The following is a 24,055-nucleotide window of genomic DNA, read 5'->3' as shown; positions in this document are numbered from 1 at the left end:
GAGGGCTAAGAAGGCCTTTCTCGGCCTTTATCACTAGATGGAGGACCAAGGCGGCCTAAAAGACTAATAGGCCTACCGAAGGAGAGCAATAGGGGTGTGCAGAAAACCCACCGACCCGCCAAACCCGACCCAACCCAACTCGACCCGTCGGGTTGGGTCGATTTTTAAGACTTGGTGGGTTAGGTTGGGTCACAAAAATTTTTTTTTATAGTGGGTCGGGTTGGGTGTGAGTCATAAAATTACAAACCCGCCAAACTCAACCCAACCCGACCCGCCGGGTTGGGTCGGTTTTTAAGGCTTGGTGGGTTGGGTTGGGTTACAAAAATTTTTTTTTATAGTGGGTCGGGTTGGGTGTGGGTCATAAAATTACATATTTGATATATATTTAATAATTTTTTTTTTAAATCAGCTGTAAATTTAATATATACTAATAATAATATTATATACTATAAGTGCTTATATATAATATTATATATATATATATATAAAATATATACTAATAATAATAAATTTAATAATAATAATAATAATAATTTGCAAACCCATGGGTTCAACCCGACCCATGTGGGTTGGATTGGGTTGGGTTGGGTTGGACTTATGTGATAGGTTAGGTTAGGTTGAATTTTTTTTTACCCACCATGGTGGGTTGGGTCAAAAAATCCCCTCAACCCGACCCAACCCGACCCATGCACACCCCTAGAGAGCAATTGGCGATGATTGTGAAGAACCTACTACCAACTTACCACAAGTACTTGTTTGCCTAATATTTTCCAATCTTCAAGGCCTTCAAAAACTCATATAGAAGATGCACTCAATAACGGGACAATAAAGATAGTAAAAAATGAAGATGTAGCAAGGCCCAATAGCCTAAGGCCTAGCACATTTCAAATAGAGCAAAAGCTAGGGTGGTCAATTCAAGTTAACGTGTCGGATTTGTGTCATGTCAAAGTAGGGATACTTAACTAAATGACTTAACTCTAATCCAATCTATTTAATAATCATGTCATAATCTTTTAACTCTAACCGGACATGTTAATGAGACGGGTTGACCTGACCCAACCTACTTGACAGGCTTAATAAAGAAGTCGTGTTAGTTTGACAATAATGTGATACAACTAATTTCAGCCAACTTAATATTAAATATAACACCCATCTAGAAATAAATATTTTTCACATCTCAAAAATAGTGCATAGACTTCAAGTCCTCAACTCACATTCAAAATAATATAGTTCAATTTCCAATTATATTAGGGTTTGATAAAGTTTTAATTTCTAATTATATTAGTAAGATTACTCACTTTTCAATTTAAATTTAAAATATAGATTGGATATAAAAGTTATTTGACAAATCTAAAATAAAATGAATATTTATTTCTTATACAAGTTAAACAGGTTGTGTTAAATGGGTCATTTTAGGTTGCTACAAATAAATTAACATGTCAAATATGTCTATTGTGGGTCATGCTAGTTGACCCTCTTATGACTTATTTCTTATCGTATTGCTTTCAGATCAACCCGTTTATGACCCAAACCTACTAAGACCTAATCCTAACCTGCAAAAACCCGTATCGAGTTCGTGTCGTGTTTCTGGGTCGAACATTGACATACTAGCAAAAGCATGATGACTGCATGACATAGGAAGGAAGCACAAAAAATCACATTGAGACTTACGTGGAAGGTTAATTCCACATATTGATTACGTGCTGTCAAAATCACATTTAGGTTCTTACATAATTTGCCAAGCAGAGTTATTCCAGCACAACTTTTTCTTTGCACTGCATTCACTGTTCCCATTATTGGGAACAAAATTATAGCAAGGCGCACGAACCAAACAATGAGAAGGCACATTTATAAAATGTAAAACATCAAAAGATTAAGCTAAAACCTATGTTGGGTTCGTGGGTTGGTCGAACATTGACATCCCTAGAAAGCATGATGACTGCATGACATAGGAAGGAAGCACAAAAAATCACATTGAGACTTATGTGGAAGGTTAATTCCACATATTGATTATGTACTGTCAAAATCACATATAGATTCTTACATAATTTGCCAAGCAGAGTTATTCCAGCGCAACTTTTTCTTTGCACTGCATTCAGTGTTTCCATTCTTGGGAACAAAATTATAGCAAGGCGCACGCACCAAACAATAAGAAGGCACATTTATTAAAATATCAAAAGATTAAGCAATTCATCATTGCAATATCAAATATTATCAATATCAATAGCTAAATCCAAATCTTTGTTTATAAAGTAATAATAGCAATTACACATCCAAATCTCCAAAAACCAACACAAAAGGAAAACAAAAAAAGAACTTTTTTGTGTCAATACAAGAAGGGAATTACAGCTTTTCTTCCCTTGGGATAATCCTCCCCAAACTTATCCAAATACCACATATGGTTCGCACGTGCCCTAGGCACCAAATTGGCACACGTGTTGAGGAAAAAACCTAGTCCAGCAAAAGACCAAGTCATCACTGCCCAACCAAGCCATTCCACAATCTCCCCAAAATAGTTTGGACAGCTCACAAGCTCAAACAAACCTCCTCTTGGCACCCTATAACCTTTACCTTCCTTTTTCAGACTCGCCAAAACTCTATCTGACCAAATATTCACACCCATGCCACCTAAAAACACCACCAACCCAATAAAAAACCTCAACCAGAACCACCCATCACCTTCATAATCCTTATAGTGAGACACCCATCTGGCTTGTAAGTAAGCATTCAAAAGATTGAACACAAAAGCCATCATTGCCACTGAAACTGGGAAGCCGCCATTGTTGGTCTTACTCTTATTGTTGTTGTTGTGAAGGCGAAGTGGGTATATGCAAGTTCTGTGGAAATAGTGGAAAAGATAGGGGGAGATGAGAAAGAGAGATTTGGGGTTCGAAGAGTGGGACCCAAAGGGGAAGAGAAGAAGGGTGAGCCATAAAGTGGGGCTTTCCATGAGGAACCAAGCTAAAGGTGGGGACATGGTGGGACCCCAACCTGGACGGTTGTGTTTGCCATATGGGGCTTGGAGGAACCTGAGGGAGATGAAGATTGGGGGCCCTATGAGGTACAGAGTTAGGAGGCTGTAGTGAAAGAGGTTTTGATCCGATGAGACCATTGTTGTGTTTGTGACTTTGTGTTTTGTGTTTTTTGCGTCTGAGTGTGTGTGTGAAAGTGGGCTATAAATAGCTGGTTCCCGATAAAAAAATGGCGATGTGGTTGAGTTGGATTGGAATGCGCGTGTTTTTTGTGCAATTTTCTATAATTTAATGCTAATTCCTAGGTGGGGACTAAATGACTTTCTTTTCTTGTTAATTAATTAATGATTGGGGAGTAATTGGCACTTGGCAGTACCGCATTGGTAGGTTACATCCTGTGGGTAAATCTTACCCACTGTAGGAGCAAAAAACCTCTATGAGAGGTAGGTGTAGTAAAATAAGTCCAAACTCATTTTACTGTCTAAATTTGCTCATTTTAATTGAACCCAAACCTACCAAATTATTAGTTGGATTAAATGGGTATTAACCCAATTAGACCTAATAATTATTGGGTTTTAACTAAAAACCCATTAAATCCCATTTAGCCCAAAAATAATATACCCAAATTCAACATAGCCCTTTCCATATATTAATTTAAAAAAAAAAAAAAAACCCAACCCTCAGACAAAATTAGACTCTAATTTTCTTATTTCTGTTTCTTTAACTTTCTCGGCAACCAAACATATTCCAATTTCGTTAATATCTTTAACAAAAGCATTAAAAGAGAGCTCACCAGAGTCCATTTCTAGCGGCTTCGAATCATCGAAGGAAGCATTTTCCAAACCTTGAGAGAAATTCAAGACCCAGACAACCCAGATACGAAACATTGTGTTCGGTTCAAGCCCGAGGAAATGCGAGGGATAGTCTGGTTAGACCAACGGTGAAGAAGAATAAGACGAAAGATAACAAGGGAGATCAGGTGGAGGAGGAAAAGGCAGAGGAAGAGGAGGATCTGATTCTTCCTCCGATGATGATCTTCGGCGACACCTCGAAGTTCTCGTACACGAACCGGCAGAGCCACTAGTTCGTGATTCGGATCTCGCGAATTGTGTCGGAGACACTCCGTCTCGAGCTCGAAGGCGTGCACTGGTTCGTGATGAGCGACGACGATGAACATGGACTCGTCAAGGCATCCCCAAATGTTCTCCGGCAAGTCAACAAGGTACTTGACCCGACACGCAATGCCATAGATTCAGGTCCGGGCTAGGCTAGGGTGGATGATGAGCTTGGGGGTTTCAGAGGAGGAGGAGGAGGAGAAAGCTTCTAATTTTTTTTTTTTTTTGGTTTTCGGTTCATAAATAATTGGAATTCAATTTTCAAGATTCATTTCCTTATTTTTCTAAATTTTCTTGGCAACCAAACGGTGGACATTCCTCTATTTTCCTGTTGCTATGCTGTAACTGTGTTTATGGGCATTTTGGTAATTTTGATAATTGGGTAATTTGGTAGGTTGGGGTTTACCCATTATAATTGGGTTGGGTTGGGTTTGGGTTAGCAATAATTAGTTAAATGGGTTTTAATGGGTAACTGGGTTTTATATATCCAAATCCAATTATGTCCACCCCAAACCCACCCATTTGACACCCCTAATGAGAGGGATGACCCCATAGTGCACCCATACATGAGACTCATCCCTCACAAGAGGCAGAAGTATTACTCTCAAAAACACCTAAATTTTTTCGATGTGATCTTAAACAAAGTTGCTAATACCCTCTCGAAACACCTAAATTTTTTCAATGTGATCTTAAACAAAGTTGCTAATAAAGAACAAAAGTTGTCATGGGTCTATGAGAAATATATATATAGGGGAAATTATTGTGTATTTCCAGAATACTATAAATGTGTACTCTTTCCTCTCACATAAATGGTGGGTTCCATCATGAATTTAATTAGTGGGACCCACCATTCATGTGAGAGGAGAAAGTACGCATTTATGGTATTCCGGAAATACCTAATAATTTTCCTATATATAGGGTCATGCTAACTAGTACCCTTAAGACATTAATTAACAATTCATTTTAAGAAAGTTTTGACACCACTTTTATGGGAAATGAGAAAATGTGTTAAAACATTAATTGTTTTTTTTTTTCTTTTTCCATAAAATTTTTTTTAAAATAAATTGTTAACCAATGCCCTAAAAACATTCCTTAGCATTTCCCATATATATATACTAGTTAAAGGCTCTTGCGCTGCACTGTTTTTTCATAAACTTTTAGAATATAGTATATTTTATCTTATAAACAATAAAGAAATAAATAATTATTATAATAACAAAATGAACAAATTGTATCAATATAATAACTATCAAATATAAAATGATAACACCTAAATAAAAAATTATTATTTTATAACATACCAATTGTGATTTAATGAGAATTTAGTATCTTTGGGAGATTGTTGAATACCTTTTTGTACACTATATATTTAGTGCATCCTTGTTTTTGTTTGTCATTGTTCTTTATTGAACTCTTTAGTCTTTCGGGGCTTGTTACTCGAGACAAAGCAACGTACAAAAAAGACTAAATGGATCGATTGCCTTCTTTAATAGGTCAAAGTGTACAACTTTAATTAAAGGGTCAGTTAGCCAAAGCTATTTCAATCAGGGAAAAAAATATCAAATTGTTATGAACAATTTATCATCAAATTTATATCAAGACATGCTTAATAATAAGCTAAAAAGAAGATTGTTCTTTATATCAAAGTTGAGAGGATGAAAGCAACATATCACCATTGGAACCCATGTCATAAAACAGCAAAAAAAAAAAATCATGTCTAAGCATATTTAATAATTGATTCTCAAACCATAAACATATAAATTGGATAAAATTTAAGGAAATTAGGTTTTTTTTTTTTTTTTTTTTAAAAAGACAAAAAATCACAAAACCTATTCAATTTAATGAGAACAAAATTAGTGTAAACAAATACATACATACATACATATATATACACACACACACACATTTCACATTGAAAAAGTTGATATGAACAAAAAGTCTAAAGTTAGTCAAATTTGTGGAAGTGTGAAACTAACATCTAAATCTTAAAAGAAGTAGCTTGTGAACAGAATATTCAAGGGAAAAAAAAATTCACAGTGTGTGAAGAGAAAAATAAAAGAATTTAGTGTTTTATTTAAACACTAAAAGTAGTTGTTGTTTTTATTTAGTGTTTTATTTATTTTTAAAGTAGTTGCTTTTTTTTTTTCTTTTTTTTATCGTTGATTTTTTTTTTTTTTTAAGTGTAGTAATATAAATTTTTTTTAAATAAATAAAGAGGCTTTGTCGTCTTAGCTGGGCATGTGTTGTATATATAAACTTGTTCTGTAGTGTTTTGATCCATGTTAAAATGTTTTTCCTTTTGTTTTTTGATTAAGATCTCACCGGCATATTAGTCCAGTGGTTTGCACATTTTTGCCCTTGTAATTTTTTTTTTTTTTTTTGATGAACTAAAAAGAAAAAAAGATATAATTGTTGGCATGATTCAAAACAATAAGATATAATTATAATAAGAAAATGATTAGATGACGAATTTGGATGGTAATCAAATTAAGATTTTTATCTATTATTAAAGGATAAGAATAAAAAAATTATATCTATTTTTTTTTTAAATCTATAATTTTTTTGCATTTTAATGAAACCACTTGGCACAACCACAGCTTCTAAACCCAATTTTTATTATATAGTATATGATATATATATATATATATATATTAATAGGCAAAGTTTAGATAAAATCCAATTAGATTCTTTTGGATATACACTACTGTCAATTTTTTTTAAGACATTCTCGCCTCTTCTCATGTGTGTGTTTTAAAAATACTTAATATTCTTTAAAAAAAAAATTATGTCATATGTTATAAATTACTTATTTTTAGAGTAAGTTTTATTTCTTAATTTTTGAGTCAAATGTGGGACCACATCAAAAATATTCACCTAAGCATGGCATACAAAAATCAAAGAGTTTAGAATTAATGAACATAAAAAAAAAAAAAAACCATTTTCTATATATATATATATATATATTAATAGGTAAAACTTAGATAAAATCCAATTAAATTCTATAATTGAAGTCTCATTTTGCGCATTGTGTTATAAATTATTTATTTCTAAAGAGTATTTTATTTCTTAATTGTAGAGTTAAATGTGAGACTAAAAGCGAAATTACTAGCGAAAAAAACAAAGTTGCTAATAAAGTACAAAAGTTGCCGTGGACCACATGCGAAATAAGTAGTGAAATTATGAACATAAAAACAAAAAAATTTTAAAATTGACAATTAATATTTTCTACCTAATAATATTTGTGGGTGGTCGGGATTTTCACATTTTTGAGACTTGACACCCTATACCTCACCTTAGAAGGCTCTGTCCTCTTTGGGGAGTCAAGCCCTCAAGGATTTGTATTACGAAAGGGTGGGATTGTCCCACATCGCTTAAGTAACCCTCCCACTAACACTTTATATGCCCTTGGAGCTTGTGTTAGTGTACCACTACTACACATGTAAGGTGAGGTATAGGGTGTCAAGCCTGAAAGAGGTGAAAATCCCGACCACCCACAATATTCTTATATGAATTTTTGAAGAGTTAAAAAAATATATAAGAATAACTATCAATAATATTTAAATTAGAGAACTGCTACGTCTATAATATTTTTACAACAAATCATAATTTTTTTTTTTGAGAAATCATCAACACATCATAGATACCAGTTGTTATTGGTTCAAATTTGAACCTAACACTAAGATTTTTTTTCCTCCAACAGTAACAACCAGTAACAACTTACCACTTAGGATTTGTTGTGAAAATATTGTGGACATATCATTTCTCTTTAAATTATATATGTAAGAATTATACTATACATCTTGTATATCTTTTATATATATCTATGCATATGCAAACTTACAAGTTAGGGCACGTTTGATAAACTGTAATAGACACTATAATGTAATAGATATTCATATAGCATAATTATTCGGTTGTTTGATTATGTTTTTATTACAATGAATAATTATTCCTTATGAATGACTATTCTTTAAAATGAGGAATAACTATTCCTTATCAAACGTACGGAATATCTATTCCTCCACCTTATGTAATAACTTTTTTAAAAAAATTTCTAAAAAGCCATTAGTTGCCACATCTTCAAAAGAAAAGAAAATAAATTTTTCTTATTGTTAATTATTAGCTCTATTTTGAACACCCTAAAATAAGTATATTTTAGGAAATTTGACTTAAAAAATATTTAATTAGACCTTCTTTTTATACTCTACTAAATTTGTGGATGCATATTTAGAATTCTATTCCTAAATGGTCACCAAACTAATGAATAATAATACTTATTACATTCCAACTTAATGTATTCCTTGTAATACTTATTCATATTCCCATGTAATAATCATTACAGTGTACCAAACGTGCCCTTAGTTATTCATATTCCCATGTAATAATCATTACAGTATACCAAATGTGCCATTAGTTATTTTAGCGTCATGCTACACTCACAACCACAAATTATTTTACAATATTTTTACAAATGGTTGATATAGTAAAGTTTTTATTAGTTTTTATCTAAACTCACCATTAATATCATTTTTTCACTTACCAACAACAAATCACTACATCAACAGTTTGTAAAAAATATTATAAAATAATTTGTATCTCTAGCATTATTCATTATTTTATGAAAAATACTAGAGCTACGTAACAAAATTTCACAACAGTTTTACAATATTCTTAAAAGAGCTTATTTGAGATGGACTCGCCACACATGAAATTTAAATTCTTTTAATATCAATTAAAAAATATTATCTTTCTTTAGAAAATTAAAAAATATTATGAAATTGTTGTGAATTTTTCTCATATATAATATGTGGGGTCCGTGGACCTGATAACCTCGGTCCATCATATAGCAGGCCCAAGGCCCATGCCGAGGAGCGCAAGCTATTTCTGAAGAGAAGGGGGGAAGCCTATTCTCTTGAATCCACGCCGAGGATACCTTGTCCTCGGCCTGACAAGAGTGATTTCAGGGAGGGGCTAACCCCAAAGTAAGCTGTCACTCTCGCATTTAATGCACTCAACTAACCCTCCTGGCCGCATTAATGGAGAAGTAACCCCTTGGCAGGATAACGTTGGTCAGAGTGAGCCACTTGAGTATCGATAAAGCTTCTGATGGGATGGACGACCAGAGAAAAGGCGAATGGACAACCAATTGTAGCCCAAGCCCAAAAGATATGGGTTAAAGGCCCAACGAACCCAGAACAATGAATTTGTAGAGAGTGGGCGAAAGAGCTGGGCTGGTTATGAAGCACAGAACAGTTGGCTAGGTTACGTGCAGTGATGATAACATGAACTAAAGCTCAGATAACTCCATGAATGAATGTCCGAAGAGGTGTTTTATTGAGTGAACAGTGATTACAACATTTAGAGCTACAGTAAAGCTTTTCTTTCTCTTTCGCTTTCTCTTTCTCTTTTCCCCCCTATTATCAGGGACTCTTCTTCTTTATATAGCATCCTCCCCTATCATCTCCATCGTCCACTTGTTCTTCATCTGCGTACCTACTCAAGTGCATGTCACGTCATGTGCCTACTTTAGTTCTTTGTGAGTGGTGGTAGCCGATGTTACACTGTTCAGGGGTCTTCTCCACATAAATACGGCCAGAAAAGCTGTTGCAGTGCATTAAATGCGGTGGTAGCAGCTTTTCCTTTAGATATTTTTTAATTCTGATCATTTCCGGATCCACCTAGGACCTATCATTACTGTCGGGATTGTTAGGAAGACTAGTCGGACCTTCCACACGTTCGTTTGATCAAAGCTTTTCGTAGCCGAGGAGCAAGGCATCTTCGGACCAGTGGTGACCTCTTCAGACGACACTCCCCCTCTGCTTTTGGGCTCCCTGCTTTAGATGGGCCGACCCAACCACCTATTACTTCTCGGAAATACAATAGCTCTTAACAGGGGGTTCCGGGACCATTAAGTAGTTTTGGGCTTTTTTCCCCCACAATAACTATCAATAATATTTAAATTAGAGAACTGTTACGTCTACAACATTTTTACAACAAATCATAATTTTTTTTTTTTGAGAAATCATCAACACATCATAGATACCAATTGTTATTGGTTCAAATTTGAACCTAACACTAAGATTTTTTTTCCTCCAACAGTACCAACTAGTAACAACTTGCCACTTAGGATTTGTTGTGAAAATATTGTGGACATATCATTTCTCTTTAAATTACATATGTAAGAATTATACTATACATCTTGTATATCTTTTATATATATCTATGCATATGCAAGCTTACAAGTTGGGGCACGTTTGATAGACTGTAATAGACACTATAATGTAATAGATATTCTTATAGCATAACTATTCGGTTGTTTGGTTATATTTTTATTACAATAAATAATTATTCCTTATGAATAACTATTCTTTAAAATGATGAATAACTATTCCTTATCAAACGTACGGAATATCTATTCCTTCACCTTATGTAATAACTTTTTTAAAAAAATTTCTAAAAAACCATTAGTTGCCACATCTTCAAAAAGAAAGAAAATAAATTTTTCTTATTGTTAATTATTAGCTCTATTTTGAACACCCTAAAATAAGTATATTTTAGGAAATTTGACTTAAAAAATATTTAATTAGACCTTCTTTTTATACTCTACTAAATTTGTGGATGCATATTTAGAATTCTATTCCTAAATGGTCACCAAACTAATGAATAATAATACTTATTACATTCCAACTTAATGTATTCCTTGTAATACTTATTCATATTCCCATGTAATAATCATTACAGTGTACCAAACGTGCCCTTAGTTATTCATATTCCCATGTAATAATCATTACAGTATACCAAATGTGCCATTAGTTATTTTAGCGTCATGCTACACTCACAACCACAAATTATTTTACAATATTTTTACAAATGGTTGATATAGTAAAGTTTTTATTAGTTTTTATCTAAACTCACCATTAATATCATTTTTTCACTTACCAACAACAAATCACTACATCAACAGTTTGTAAAAAATATTATAAAATAATTTGTATCTCTAGCATTATTCATTATTTTATGAAAAATACTAGAGCTACGTAACAAAATTTCACAACAGTTTTACAATATTCTTAAAAGAGCTTATTTGAGATGGACTCGCCACACATGAAATTTAAATTCTTTTAATATCAATTAAAAAATATTATCTTTCTTTAGAAAATTAAAAAATATTATGAAATTGTTGTGAATTTTTCTCATATATAATATGTGGGGTCCGTGGACCTGATAACCTCGGTCCATCATATAGCAGGCCCAAGGCCCATGCCGAGGAGCGCAAGCTATTTCTGAAGAGAAGGGGGGAAGCCTATTCTCTTGAATCCACGCCGAGGATACCTTGTCCTCGGCCTGACAAGAGTGATTTCAGGGAGGGGCTAACCCCAAAGTAAGCTGTCACTCTCGCATTTAATGCACTCAACTAACCCTCCTGATTAGTTATTTTAGCGTCATGCTACACTCACAACCACAAATTATTTTACAATATTTTTACAAATGGTTGATATAGTAAAGTTTTTATTAGTTTTTATCTGAACTCACCATTAATATCATTTTTTCACTTACCAACAACAAATCACCACATCAACAATTTGTAAAAAATATTGTAAAATAGTTTGTATCTCTAGCATTATTCATTATTTTATGAAAAATACTAGAGCTACATAACAAAATTTCACAACAGTTTTACAATATTCTTAAAAGAGTTTATTTGAGATGGACTCGCCGCACATGAAATTTAAATTCTTTTAATATCAATTAAAAAATATTATCTTTCTTTAGAAAATTAAAAAATATTATGAAATTGTTGTGAATTTTTCTCATATATAATATATCTAGCTTTATTGATGTGAATTTTTTAAGTGTTGCATTTGATAATTCGGTCTTTTTCGTGTATAGGCTTCTTACAATGGGATTAGGATTTTTTTAGAGTTTTTAGGATAATACTATCATTTGGATAAGTTGTTTCCATAAAAAGGCTGTTTCTAAAATCTTATAAATTTTTACCCATTTATTTTCAAACAATTAAAATTAATTTTGTCAAGTTATCGACATTTAAATAGATATTGATTATCATCATTATTTTGGTATTATATAAATTATATATTGACTAATGGTTATCATCATCATTATTTTGGTATTTATATAAATTATATATTGATTAATGATTATTATCATTATTTTGGTATTTATGTAAATTATTAATGATATGGTAAAGTCTAATATACTTTTATCAAATAAATGGATAGAATTTAAAATTTTCATAATAAAATTACCTTAAAAATTTTAAATGACATTAATCTTTTTATATCATTTATATACTCTTGTAAGGTGTATCTAAGCCTTGCCCAATAGTAGTAAAATTAAACTGGGTTCACTAGTGGCCTATGATAAAGAACAATCTTCGTATCTATATATATGGAGTCTTGTTAACGGGTACTTTTAGGAAAATTGTTAATTAATAAACCATTTTTAAAATGTTTTGAAACTCTTTTATGGAAAATATAATCAAAATGATTAAAATAATTTTTTCTTTTCCCATACATGCTTTGATAAATAAAAAACAGAGAGATATATAATATAGAACTCCTCTTGTTATAGATTTCTCCGGTTGGCTAAAGGATTTGCACACTGATTTGCTTCCTTGTGAAAATTTCTAAGCGTTGTTATTTGTCATCATTGCTCCAGAACAATCCTGCCATCATTAACAAAAATACTGAGACCAAAGGCAGGGGTGTTGCATGCCATGTTGACTATTGAAGAAATATAGAACTCCTCCTCTTGTTATAGATTTCTCCGGTTGGCTAAAGGATTTGCACACTGATTTGCTTCCTTGTGAAAATTTCTAAGCGTTGTTATTTGTCATCATTGCTCCAGAACAATCCTGCCATCATTAACAAAAATACTGAGACCAAAGGCAGGGGTGTTGCATGCCATGTTGACTATTGAAGATAAAGCTTTTTCTGCAGCACATCATGATAACGTGATATGCAATACATTTAGCAAACAACTTGACCAAATTGCTTCATTGACAATTTAGGTGGTTGTTATGAATAATAATAATAATAGTAATTGTAGTAAATGTCTCCTGCGTAATCCTCAATCCTCAGTAACTCTCTATTTGCTCTTATTCTTTAGTCCTTTGCTCTGGCAAGGGAATTAGGTAATTACTTCCTAGATAACCACCATATGGGTATGCATTCCCTTTTTGCTTTGTTTATTGGGTAAAAAGTTGTGATAACTTTGAGCCTATTTGGCATCAGCTTCAAATTTTAGTTTTTAGTTTTTATGTACAGCTTTTTAAAAAACTATTTTTTTCCGCTTTTTCTCACTTTATAAAATTTTTTCAAGATAAAAAATATACTTTAGTACACTTTAAGCAAAAAAATTTCAGCAAAAAAATTTCAGCAAAAAATTAATTAAGCTGTTCCCAAATGGATGTTTTCTGTCATCTTAAACGAAATTGTTTACGAATTGCCTATAGTTGTGATTAGGTAGTCACCTCCATCTTTTCTACTACCTAACTAGTACAACCATCAGAATAAATGTGCACAACTTTGTACTCGTTGGTCATATGATATTATAGAGAGCTCAATGCTCAGGGTGAAAAACTTTTATATTTTTTTCTGTTTACCAAACAGTACTGTATGAAACTAGGCAGCTAAGCTAATAACGTTAGCTTCTAAATCCATATCTGAAAATATTTTGGTCTTGCAATCCTCACAGAACTGTCTAACTTTGTGGTTCCCCTTTTGTTGATGTAAGAAAAAAACTTTTGTACTCTTTGGTAGAAGGGATCACCAAGAGGAGCATTCAGAGAGAATTACCATGCACCTGGCAAGTAAATCAATGACAGACAACGCCTATTTCTTCTCTGGTTCAATTTAGTAAATCCAGAAACTTTGCATCTGAGTAAAAAAAAATTCATCCATTGTCAAACAACATTGCTTTCAAATAACTAGATCATAATGAACCCTATTAACCTTTCCTCAATGTAATATTCATTGACTAACATAGATAATTAGATACAAAAACATAAGTGGATACAACCATATGGTGCTTGAGCTATCCCCCTTGCAATTGCTTCTGAGAACCTCGTTACAGATGTACTTGTCTTTCTGAAAAATAGTTTCCCCAAAAATTGAAGACTCTCATACAGATAGACTTAACAATCTAAACAAGTAGAAGACAGATAAAGAAAATTTACAGCTGATAGCTCTTCCAATAACATCATACAATGTAGATTTCTAATGCAGTATATAGCTAAATGTATCCTCTATCTAGGCAATAGCTCGCTCTCAGTTTTCCAACAAACGAGGCTGCTTCTGTGAGGCACGACCTTCGATTCATCCTTGATATTTATTTTGAACGTTTTCAACTCCATGTGCTTAATCTCATATAGATAGATGCGACCATCATTCTTGGAATTCCCATGCTTAAACATCATTACTTCACCATTCCTTAAACTAGCCAGGGCAACAAGTTTGAGAAAATCTGGCAAAGAATGTTTGTATTTGTGGGTAAAGAAGGATTCTTCGAGACTGTATAATTTACAGACTCTGAAAGAATACTATGTTTCTTGACCCAAACCTGTGCAGCAAAATCTTTCAAAATCCAAACATCAATTTGTATATTAGAGACATTGTACACAAAGAAAAGATATCCACCCATCTCCAACAAAGAATATCTTTTCCTGTCAATCTTCTTTCCAAGAGTTGGAAGATACGTTTTCCTTGGTGTTTCATCATTCACATCCATAGAAATAACATAATCCTTCGAACTAACATACCAATGCAAAACCTGCCCATGTATTGACACAGGGTCACTCCAGTGAAATGTATCAAGGTTAAAAGGCCGCTCATGTGGCTCCTTGAATGGACCAGGAATGCATTTCCATTTGTTATCAGAACAACCTAAGGTGAGAATCTCATATCCAAAACCATGGCATAAATGTGCACCACTTTGTAGAAGGGCTAAATCCAAGCGCCACTCCACATGTTTTATGTGGGCAACCGGAAGGGCATTGAGGGAGAATAACCTTGCACTTGGTAAGAAAATTGATGACATTTAGCTTCCCTTCAATTTTTGGATCATTAATTAGAAGCAAGCCATTGCAACTAGACCTAATCCTTCCCATTTGAGCCAAACCAAAATTATATAACTTGAAGTTAAACTCTTTTTCATCCATTCTCAATGATGTTCCTTTGAAATATGAGCGTTTCTTGACTAGTATCAGCAATTCGGCTTTACTGCGAATAAAATTTTGGGCAATGAACATTTTGCTAGAGATTATATCATGCCATGACTTGCATAAATACCTGTTCTTTTGAAGATATTCTGCTGGAATCTTTACTATGATGTTATAGATGACAAGTTCAGGAAGATTTGGCAGGGGAGTTTTTTTGTCCTTGTGGTATTTCAGGAGGCTCTTCTCTTTTGTCTTGTAGTGTGTGTAAATATCTTCAGAGTCAAAGATGACATTTTCAGGAAGATTTGCCAAAGCTTCTTCTTCTTTTTCTTTTTCATTGCAGTATTGCAGGATGTTCCCTTTCAACTCGTACCTCATTTTTGTTTCCCGTGAAAAATTGAATACTGCAATCTGATACGTACAAAGGGTGAATTTCTAAAGCAATCTTATGTAAGAAAATATAAACTGAATGCACAATTTATGCAAGTTTACAGGCTAAACTGAAGACAACTCCAATTGCACTACTAGTCTGCTAAGCAGACCCATCTGGTTCACAATGTAACAACAAAATAGACAATAGAGAACTCTCAACAAAGTGTGGACAAGCAATTAAATCTTAAGAGTACTGGTTAAGCACATTTAATAAAGGAATAGCCAATTTTTGCAAGGGTGATGCAGTCAGTGGCTTTAAGGTTATGATCCTTCTTACTTTTTCTTTTTTAGTTTGATGAATGAAAAAACTTTCCATTAGACAGTGTAAAAATTTACAACATTTACAACCAGCTTAGACACTGCAACCCCAAAACAGCACACCACCACGCCCAATAGCTACACAACTAACAAGAATAACAAACATTAGGGGGATTCTCCTTGAACAACAGAGGACCCTATTCAAAACAGAATGCTTCATCTTACACCAAAACAACCTATGTCCAATGTCGACAGCTATAGCTTGCAATAAATCTTCCTCAGATCTCACTCTCTCATTTTTATGTTTAGCATTCCAATCAAGCCAAAGATGGTAGATGGTCTCTACTCACTTTATACCCAAGCTAACTTACCAATATTCATTTTCATGGCACCAAGACCAAGACTATTGTGGGCATCAGTTGGTTTAATTGGTGAAGTACATTGTTGTCAAATTAAAGAATTAAGATCAAAATTTGCCTACATTGGGGGAAGTTAGACAAAGGTCCAGCAAACTTTATGCCAATATCCACGATCAAAATCAACTAACAATATTGAGGATTACAATTATACTCTCAAATTCTCACAAACTTATAAAACCTAAGATAACCCAAATCTCTAATACACCCTCAGCTGATCTCGCAGTAATTAACTCTCTCACTAGAAAAAAACTTTGTCTTCTAACTCTCACATGCACCAAAGCTACACCAACACCATATGAATAGAGGCTATTAGTTATTACACGCCCTTGTTTAGTTTCTTATCAATGTGAATTGCTACTTTTAATATGAATAATGCACCCCCTCACTCCATTTTATTCTAATAATCAATCTAAGATTCCAAAATCAACTAGGAAACATCTAAACTGTTCCCATATGGACTATACTTCTCCTTTAAAAAAAAAAATCACCTATGGACTATATCACAACATTAATATAAAACTGATTATTGACGACAGGAAATTTGTCGTTTTGATGGTCAGGAATGAGCTCTTCTTCTTCTTCTTATTGATGACAACTTTTTTTTTTAATTTTTATGGAGTGGTTTTTCCAGAATCATAGGAGGGTTCTACATATAACATATAGTAGTACAAATTACACCAAGCACTAACTAAAACTACTCTTGCACTCAGCAAAACAAAAACAAAAAACAAAACTACTCTGTCTAACAATACCTTGCAAGAGTATTGTAATCACGTCAGTAAACTAATATCTATATCAGTTTTTAATCTGTGAACTTTTCTTCTCTTTTTTTCCTTGAACGAAACCAAATATTGAGCAATATACTATATGTCTACATCATTCACCCAAAAAAAAAAAAAAACCCAGAAGAGAAAATTATCCAAAAGTACTTAAAGCGAGAGAGAGAGAGAGATCATACCTATGGTGAAGCAGCAAAGTGAACTGTTTTTCTTTGATACCAACTCTATTTAACACACAGGACTACGTTGTAAAATAAAAGTTTATATACGAAACAGAGTTATAGACTTATAGTTGAAGAAGAAGAACGGAACCGACCTTGTTTTAATATCCAGATTCAAATGGGCCGAGCTCAACACTATAAGGGCCCAATTCTGATTTCATCCGAAATTTTGATTTATGGTCCAGTGGGCCCACCAGTCCACTTTTCGCTTTGGCTTTTTAGAAAATGGGTGAAATATTTAGAAACAAATTTCTTTTTTTTCTTTTTTTATTGACACTTAGGATCTGTTTGAGATCCGCTTTATTTTGCTGAAACTAAATTTTTTTTACTAAACGTACTATAGAAAAAGATAAAAGTTAACTAAAATAGTATAGTGAGATCCATAGATAGTACCTAGAGATGGTATGACTTCTTTTGGGAATATACCTTGCTGGAATGGTATCTTATCCAAAAGAAGTAATAGATGGTTGGGACCATCTGATGCATGCCATGGAGCTAGGTAGTGAGATAGCCCAATCCTTATCTTTGAACCTAGAGGTAGAGGTATACAGCAAGAACAAACAAAAGGAAATTTTGTCGTGCAGCAAACATGTACTGAGCAATGGCAGTGGTCGGGGCAACCAATGTGTTGGTAAGTAGTCCTGAAGGGATGCCCGCAACAAACCAAAAACAGTTGGTGAAGCCCTAGGGGTAAAAGGGAGAAATCCCATTGAATTAGCTCACTATAAAAGGAAGAGGTAGCCATGGATAAAAGGGGGACCTAGATGGGGGGGAATTGGGGGGGGGGGGGGTGGAAGCACCTAATGGGGGAAGCCCATGGTAAGAGAGTAGTAAGTACCTAGAGAAAGGGACTCAGGAAAATGAAAGACCAAAAGGGGGAATAACCTACGGCAAGAGAGTAGTAAGAAACTAAGAGTAAAAAGAACGAAGAGAAAGAAAGAAAGAAAGTGGTAAAAAGAAGAGAGAAAGTGTGGCAGGAATAGGGGCATGCATCAATAGATTATCTTTTCCCTCCCTCTTAGCAAACCCACTCTTTGAAGTCTCCAAAAGTAATAGCTAGTAATCATTTAAGCTTATGTTCCAAAATGCACAATTTTAATAGCAAAAGCCTATGACAAGGTTGTTCAAGTTGGGGTTTGGGTTTCTTCTTGATTTACTTATTCTATGGGAAGATTCAATACTTAATTTTGATTGCAAATATATTTGATTTTTCTCATTATAACTTATATCTGCTGTATTTAGTCATTCTGGTATGACTTCTTTTGGGAATATACCTTGCTGAAATGGTATCTTATCCAAAAGAAGTAATAGATGGTTGGGACCATCTAATGCATGCCATAGAGTTAGGTAGTGAGATAGCCCAATCCTTATCTTTGAACCTAGAGGTAGAGGTATACAGCAAGAACAAACAAAAGGAAATTTTGTTGTGCAGCAAACATGTACTGAGCAATGGCAGTGGTCGAGGCAACCAATGTGTTGGTGGGTAGTCCTGAAGGGATGCACACAACAAATCAAAAACAGTTAGTGAAGCCCTAGGGGTAAAAGGGAGAAATCCCATTGAATTGGCTCACTATAAAAGGAAGAGGTAGTCATGGATAAAAGGGGGACCCGGATGGGGGGAAGCACCTAATAGGGGGAGCCCATGGTAAGAGAGTAGTAAGTACCTAGAGAAAGGGACTCAGGAAAATGAAAGACCAAAAGGGGGAACAACCTACGGCAAGAGAGTAGTAAGAAACTAAGAGTAAAAAGAACGAAGAGAAAGAAAGAAAGAAAGTGGTAAAAAGACGAGAGAAAACGTGGCAGGAATAAGGGCATGCATCAATAGATCATCTTTTCCCTCCCTCTTAGCAGACCCACTATTTGAAGTCTCCAAAAGTAATAGCTAGTAGTCATTTAGGCTTATTTTCCAAAATGCACAATTTTGATGGTAAAAGCCTATGACAGGGTTGTTTAAGTTGGGGTTTGGGTTTCTTCTTGATTTACTTATTCTATGGGAAGATTCAATACTTAATTTTGATTGCAAATATATTTGATTTTTCTCATTATAAATTATATCTGCTGTATTTAGTCATTTTACTATAGCACGTTTTTATCACGTTTGCTGTATCAATTGTCCTGCGATGGTATCTTTACTTTCTGTACTAGTTATTCTACTGTAGCACCTTTTATTATATTTACTGTGTTAGCTATTATACTAGCTAAACCTTTACTGCCAAAGCTTTCTTATTTATTTGTTATTACGTGTTTTACTTTTGACATAAACTAATTATTATCCTGCCATAAGTATATATACATATACATTGTAGCTTATGTTCTGCCATATTTTTTATATGTATATGTGAATACGTATAAATATATATACTCATATATGTATGTATATATATTTGAGAATATGCTAACCCATTTAAAATAACATTTGTTTGATCGGTATTTTCTTTGAGTTTTAGATTTGTTAATATGCAGGAAGTAGAAAAATATTTTTGTAGTAAGAAAAATGAAGAGTAGTCATTCACATTACAGAAAGTTTTACTTACTACATAGCAGACAGTTTTACTATATGGCAAACAACTTTACTGCACAGCAGAAAGTTTTGCTGCATAGCAAAAAAGTCAAACTTGTGGCAGAAACTGGAGAAAAGTTCATTCTATGGCAAAAACGTTGATCATGCGGCAGAAACTGGCAACGGTAGAAACAGAAAAGTCAATCCTGCAGCAAAAACTGGAGAAAAGTTCATTTTGTAGTAGAAATAGAGGATAAGCCCACTTTGCAGCGTTTTCCCTTAGACTTGGACTCAACATTTGCGCATAAATTGGTAGCGGCAGAATGGTACTTTGGAGCCCATTCTGCGGAGCGCCAAACCTAACCTCTTTCTTAGAAAAAACCTAGACTAAGCGTTGTCCAATAACATCAAGACGCATGTCTAAGATACAAGAAACGTAAAAAGAACCCTTGACATCGTTAATGTGCTCAACAATAGCATATCAACAATAAATGTTGTGTTTTAGCTTTTAGCTATAAATATAGATAATGAACCGACAAAAGAGCTTAATAATGAATAACTAGCATTTCGTGCATGTTTATATACTCTTCTATATTAATAAAAATATAATAAATATTTTTTTAAGCTATAAGTGTAAACATAAATAGTCATTGTTTATATATAAAATGTGCATAATAATTTTATGAATTTGTAATTTTTTGTGTACTTTTAGTTTTTTTTTTTTTATAACTTTTTTTATTAAATATATTGCTTTGATAAGGTGTTTTTTTCTTTTTCTTTTTCTTTTTCTCTTTTTAATCTAAGTATGTTTGTGTAATTGTTAGAGGGAATAGAATTTGAACATAATTTTAAATTTCAAGATTTACCTTTTGTGTCATTAATAATCTCACTAGGCAAAGCTTGTCTCTACCTCTTTCACAAAACTTTACTCCTAACTCTCACGCGTGCGCACACAAACGCAAAAACTATACCACCACTCTTTTTATAAGAAGCGACACCCCTCCTTACTTCTTTAAGTTCTTCTCTTTTCAATGTAGGACTCCCAAATTTAATATAATTAGGGCACTTCCTAATTATTTTTGTACGTGACGTGGAATTCTAAAACCAATAAAAAAAATTCTCTAAACTGCTCCTATCATGGGCTGGACTCAACAGATCACCAAGAAGAACATTCAGAGAGAGTTATCATGCAGCTGGCAAAAAAATAAATGACAGGCAGCACCTCTTTCTTCCCTAGGTCATTTAGTAAAGCCAGAAACATTGCATCTAAGTAAAGCTCTTTTTCATCCATTGTCAGCCAACATGGCTCTCAAATAAGTAGATCATAAATGAACCCTATTAACCTTTCCAAAATGTAAAATTCATTGTCTAACATAGATTATTAGATACAAAAACATAGACGGATACAACCATGGGGTGCTTAAGGCAATCCCCATAGACTATGCCCTTTGCAACCGCTGAGAAGAACCTCATTACAGATGTACTTGTTTTTGAAAAAAAAATAGGCTCCCCAAAAGTCTAAGACTCATACATTGGACTCAACTATCTAAACGAGTAGAAGACAGAGAAATGTGTGGGATTAATATCTTTTGCTTTAATACCATGTTAAATTACTAATTCTCCCAAAAGCATAAGCTGCTAGAAAATGACATTTAATAATTTAATCATAATTTTAATAGGTCTAAACTAATTTTCCAATGCAAAACCTGCCCAGATACTGACTTGAGTCTGTCACATAGTTTTCTAGGTCCAAGGGCTAGACATCTAACTCCTAGAATGGCACAGGAATGCATTATTTTCATAACAACCTAAGGTGAAAATCTCATGGTAAAAACAATCAAAATAGCACAACTTTCTACCCTTTTGTCATGAACTCATGATATTATATAAAGCTCAATGCTTAGGCCTCTGGGCGTAAAATTTGGTCTTGTAACCTCTTCAGAACTCTTTAACTTCGTAGTTCTCCTTTTGATGTAACAAAAAAAACTTTGTGCTCTTTGGAAAAAGTGATCACCAAGAAGAGAATTCAGAAAGAGTTACCGTGCACCTAGGAAAAAAAATCCATGGTACAGCACCCCTTTCTTCTCTGGGTTATTATAGTAAAGCCAGAAACATTGCATCTGAATAAAGCTCTTTTTCATTTATTGTCAACCAACATTGCTTTCAAATAAGTAGATCATAATGAACCCAATCAACCTTTCCAATATGTAATATTCATTAATTAACATAGATAATTAAATACAAAAACATAAGTTGATACAACCATATGGTTCTTGAGGCAATCCCCATAGATTTAGTATGCCCCTTGCAACCACTAAGAAGAACCTCATTACAGATGTACTTGTTTTTGTGAAAAATAGTTTCCCCAAAATTTGAAGACTCTCAAACATCAGACTTTAAGCTATTCCATTAACATCAAACAATGTAGCAATCTAATGTAGTATATACCTAGATGTATTCTCTAGGCAACAACTCACTCTTAGTTTTCCAACAAATGAGGCTGCTTCTGTGAGGCACGACCTTTGATTGACCCCTGATCTTCAATGCGAACCTTTTCAACTCCATGTGCTTAATGTCATATAGATAGATGAAACCAAAATTCGTGTTAGTCTTATGCTTAAACATGATTACTTCACCATTCCTTAAACTAGACAGGGCAACAAGTTTGCGAAAATCTGGCAAAGAATGTTTGCATTTGTTGGGTAATGAAGGAATCTTTAAAGTTGTAAAATTTACTGACTTTGCAAGAATACTATGTTTCTTGAACCAAACCTGTGCAGCAAAATCTTTCAAAATCCAAACATCAATTTGTATATTAGAGACATTGTACACGACGGAAAGATATCCACCCATCTCCAACAAAGAATATCTTTTCCTGTCAATTTCCTCTCCAAGAGTTGGAAGATACGTTTTCTTTGGTGTTTCATCATTCACATCCATAGAAATAACATATTCCTTCGAACTAACATACCAATGCAAAACCTGCCCATGTATTGTCACAGGGTCACTCCAACGAAATTTATCAAGGTTAAATGGCCGCTCAAATGGCACTTTGAATGGACCAGGAATGCATTTCCATTTGTTATCGGAACAACCTAAGGTGAAAATCTCATATCCAAAACCATCGGCATACATGTGCACCACTTTGTACTCTTTGGTAGAAGGGCTAAATCCCAGTGCTACTCCACATTTTTTATGTGGGCAACCGGAAGGGCATCGAGGGAGTTTAACCATGCACCTGGTAAGAAAATTGATGACATTTAGCTTCCCTTCAATTTTTGGATCATGAATTAGAACCAACCCATTGCAACTAGACCTAATACATCCCATTCTCATTCCAGCAAAATCAAGTTTCTCTAACTTGAAGTCAAGCTCTTTTTCATCCATTCTCAACGATATTGCTTTTAGATGCGGGTATGTCTTGACTACTATCAGCAATTCAGTAATACTGTGAATGAAATTCTGGGCAATGAACTTTTTGCTAGAGATTATTTCATGCCATAATTTGCATACACACCTATACTTTTGAAGATACTCAGCTGGAATCTTCATTATAATGTTATAGATGACAAGTTCAGGAAAATTCGGGAGGGGATTTTGTTTTTGCTTGTGGTATTCCAGGAGGTTCTTCTCTTTCATCTTGTAGTGTGTAAAAATTTCTTCAGAGTCAAAGATGGCATTTTCATAAAGAATTGCAAAAGGATTTTCTTCTTCTTCTTCTTCTTCTACTTCTTCTTCTTCTTCATTGCAGTATTGCAGGATATTCTTTTTACCTTTCAACTCGTACCTCATTTTTGTTTCTCCTGAAAAATTGAATACTGAAATCAGATATGTACATAGGGGAAATTTCTAAAAGCAATCTTATATTAGAAATATAAACTGAATGCACAATGTATGCATGTTTACAGGCAAAAGAGAAGACAACTCCAATTGCTCTACTAGTCTGCTAAGCACTAAGCAGATCCATCTGGTTCACAGTGCAACAACAAGATAGACTGGCTTACAACAATTTACTCTCAACAAAGTGTGGACAAGCAATTAAACCTTATAAGTGGTCTTTAAGCATATTTAAATAGGGAATTGGTAATTCTTGCAAGGGTGATGCAATCAGTGACTTTGAGGTTGTGATCCTTTTTTCTTCCTCTCTCTTATTTTCTTTTTGATGAATGAAAAAACTTTC

General features: G+C 33.8%; 2 protein-coding genes across 2 annotated transcripts; both read right to left on the bottom strand.

The window, feature by feature from the left end:
- Positions 1 to 2,211: 2,211 nt before the first annotated feature.
- On the bottom strand, positions 2,212 to 3,163 carry LOC112006848 (steroid 5-alpha-reductase DET2). Its single transcript, XM_024039155.2, has one exon. The coding sequence runs from the start codon at positions 3,110 to 3,112 to the stop codon at positions 2,327 to 2,329; it is 786 nt and encodes a 261-aa protein (XP_023894923.1). The 5' UTR covers positions 3,113 to 3,163; the 3' UTR covers positions 2,212 to 2,326.
- Positions 3,164 to 22,323: 19,160 nt separating this feature from the next.
- On the bottom strand, positions 22,324 to 23,667 carry LOC112007000 (F-box protein At5g49610). The gene has a single exon (XM_024039322.2). It carries the CDS (start codon positions 23,665 to 23,667, stop codon positions 22,324 to 22,326), a length of 1,344 nt encoding a protein of 447 aa, XP_023895090.2.
- Between the last annotated feature and the right edge of the window lie 388 nt (positions 23,668 to 24,055).

The sequence above is a fragment of the Quercus suber genome, unplaced genomic scaffold, assembly GCF_002906115.3.
Source record: "Quercus suber isolate HL8 unplaced genomic scaffold, Cork oak 2.0 scaffold_405, whole genome shotgun sequence".
Taxonomy (NCBI): Eukaryota; Viridiplantae; Streptophyta; class Magnoliopsida; order Fagales; family Fagaceae; genus Quercus; species Quercus suber.
Note: the sequence above shows the minus strand (reverse complement) of the source record. Positions and strands in the feature narration are given on the sequence as shown.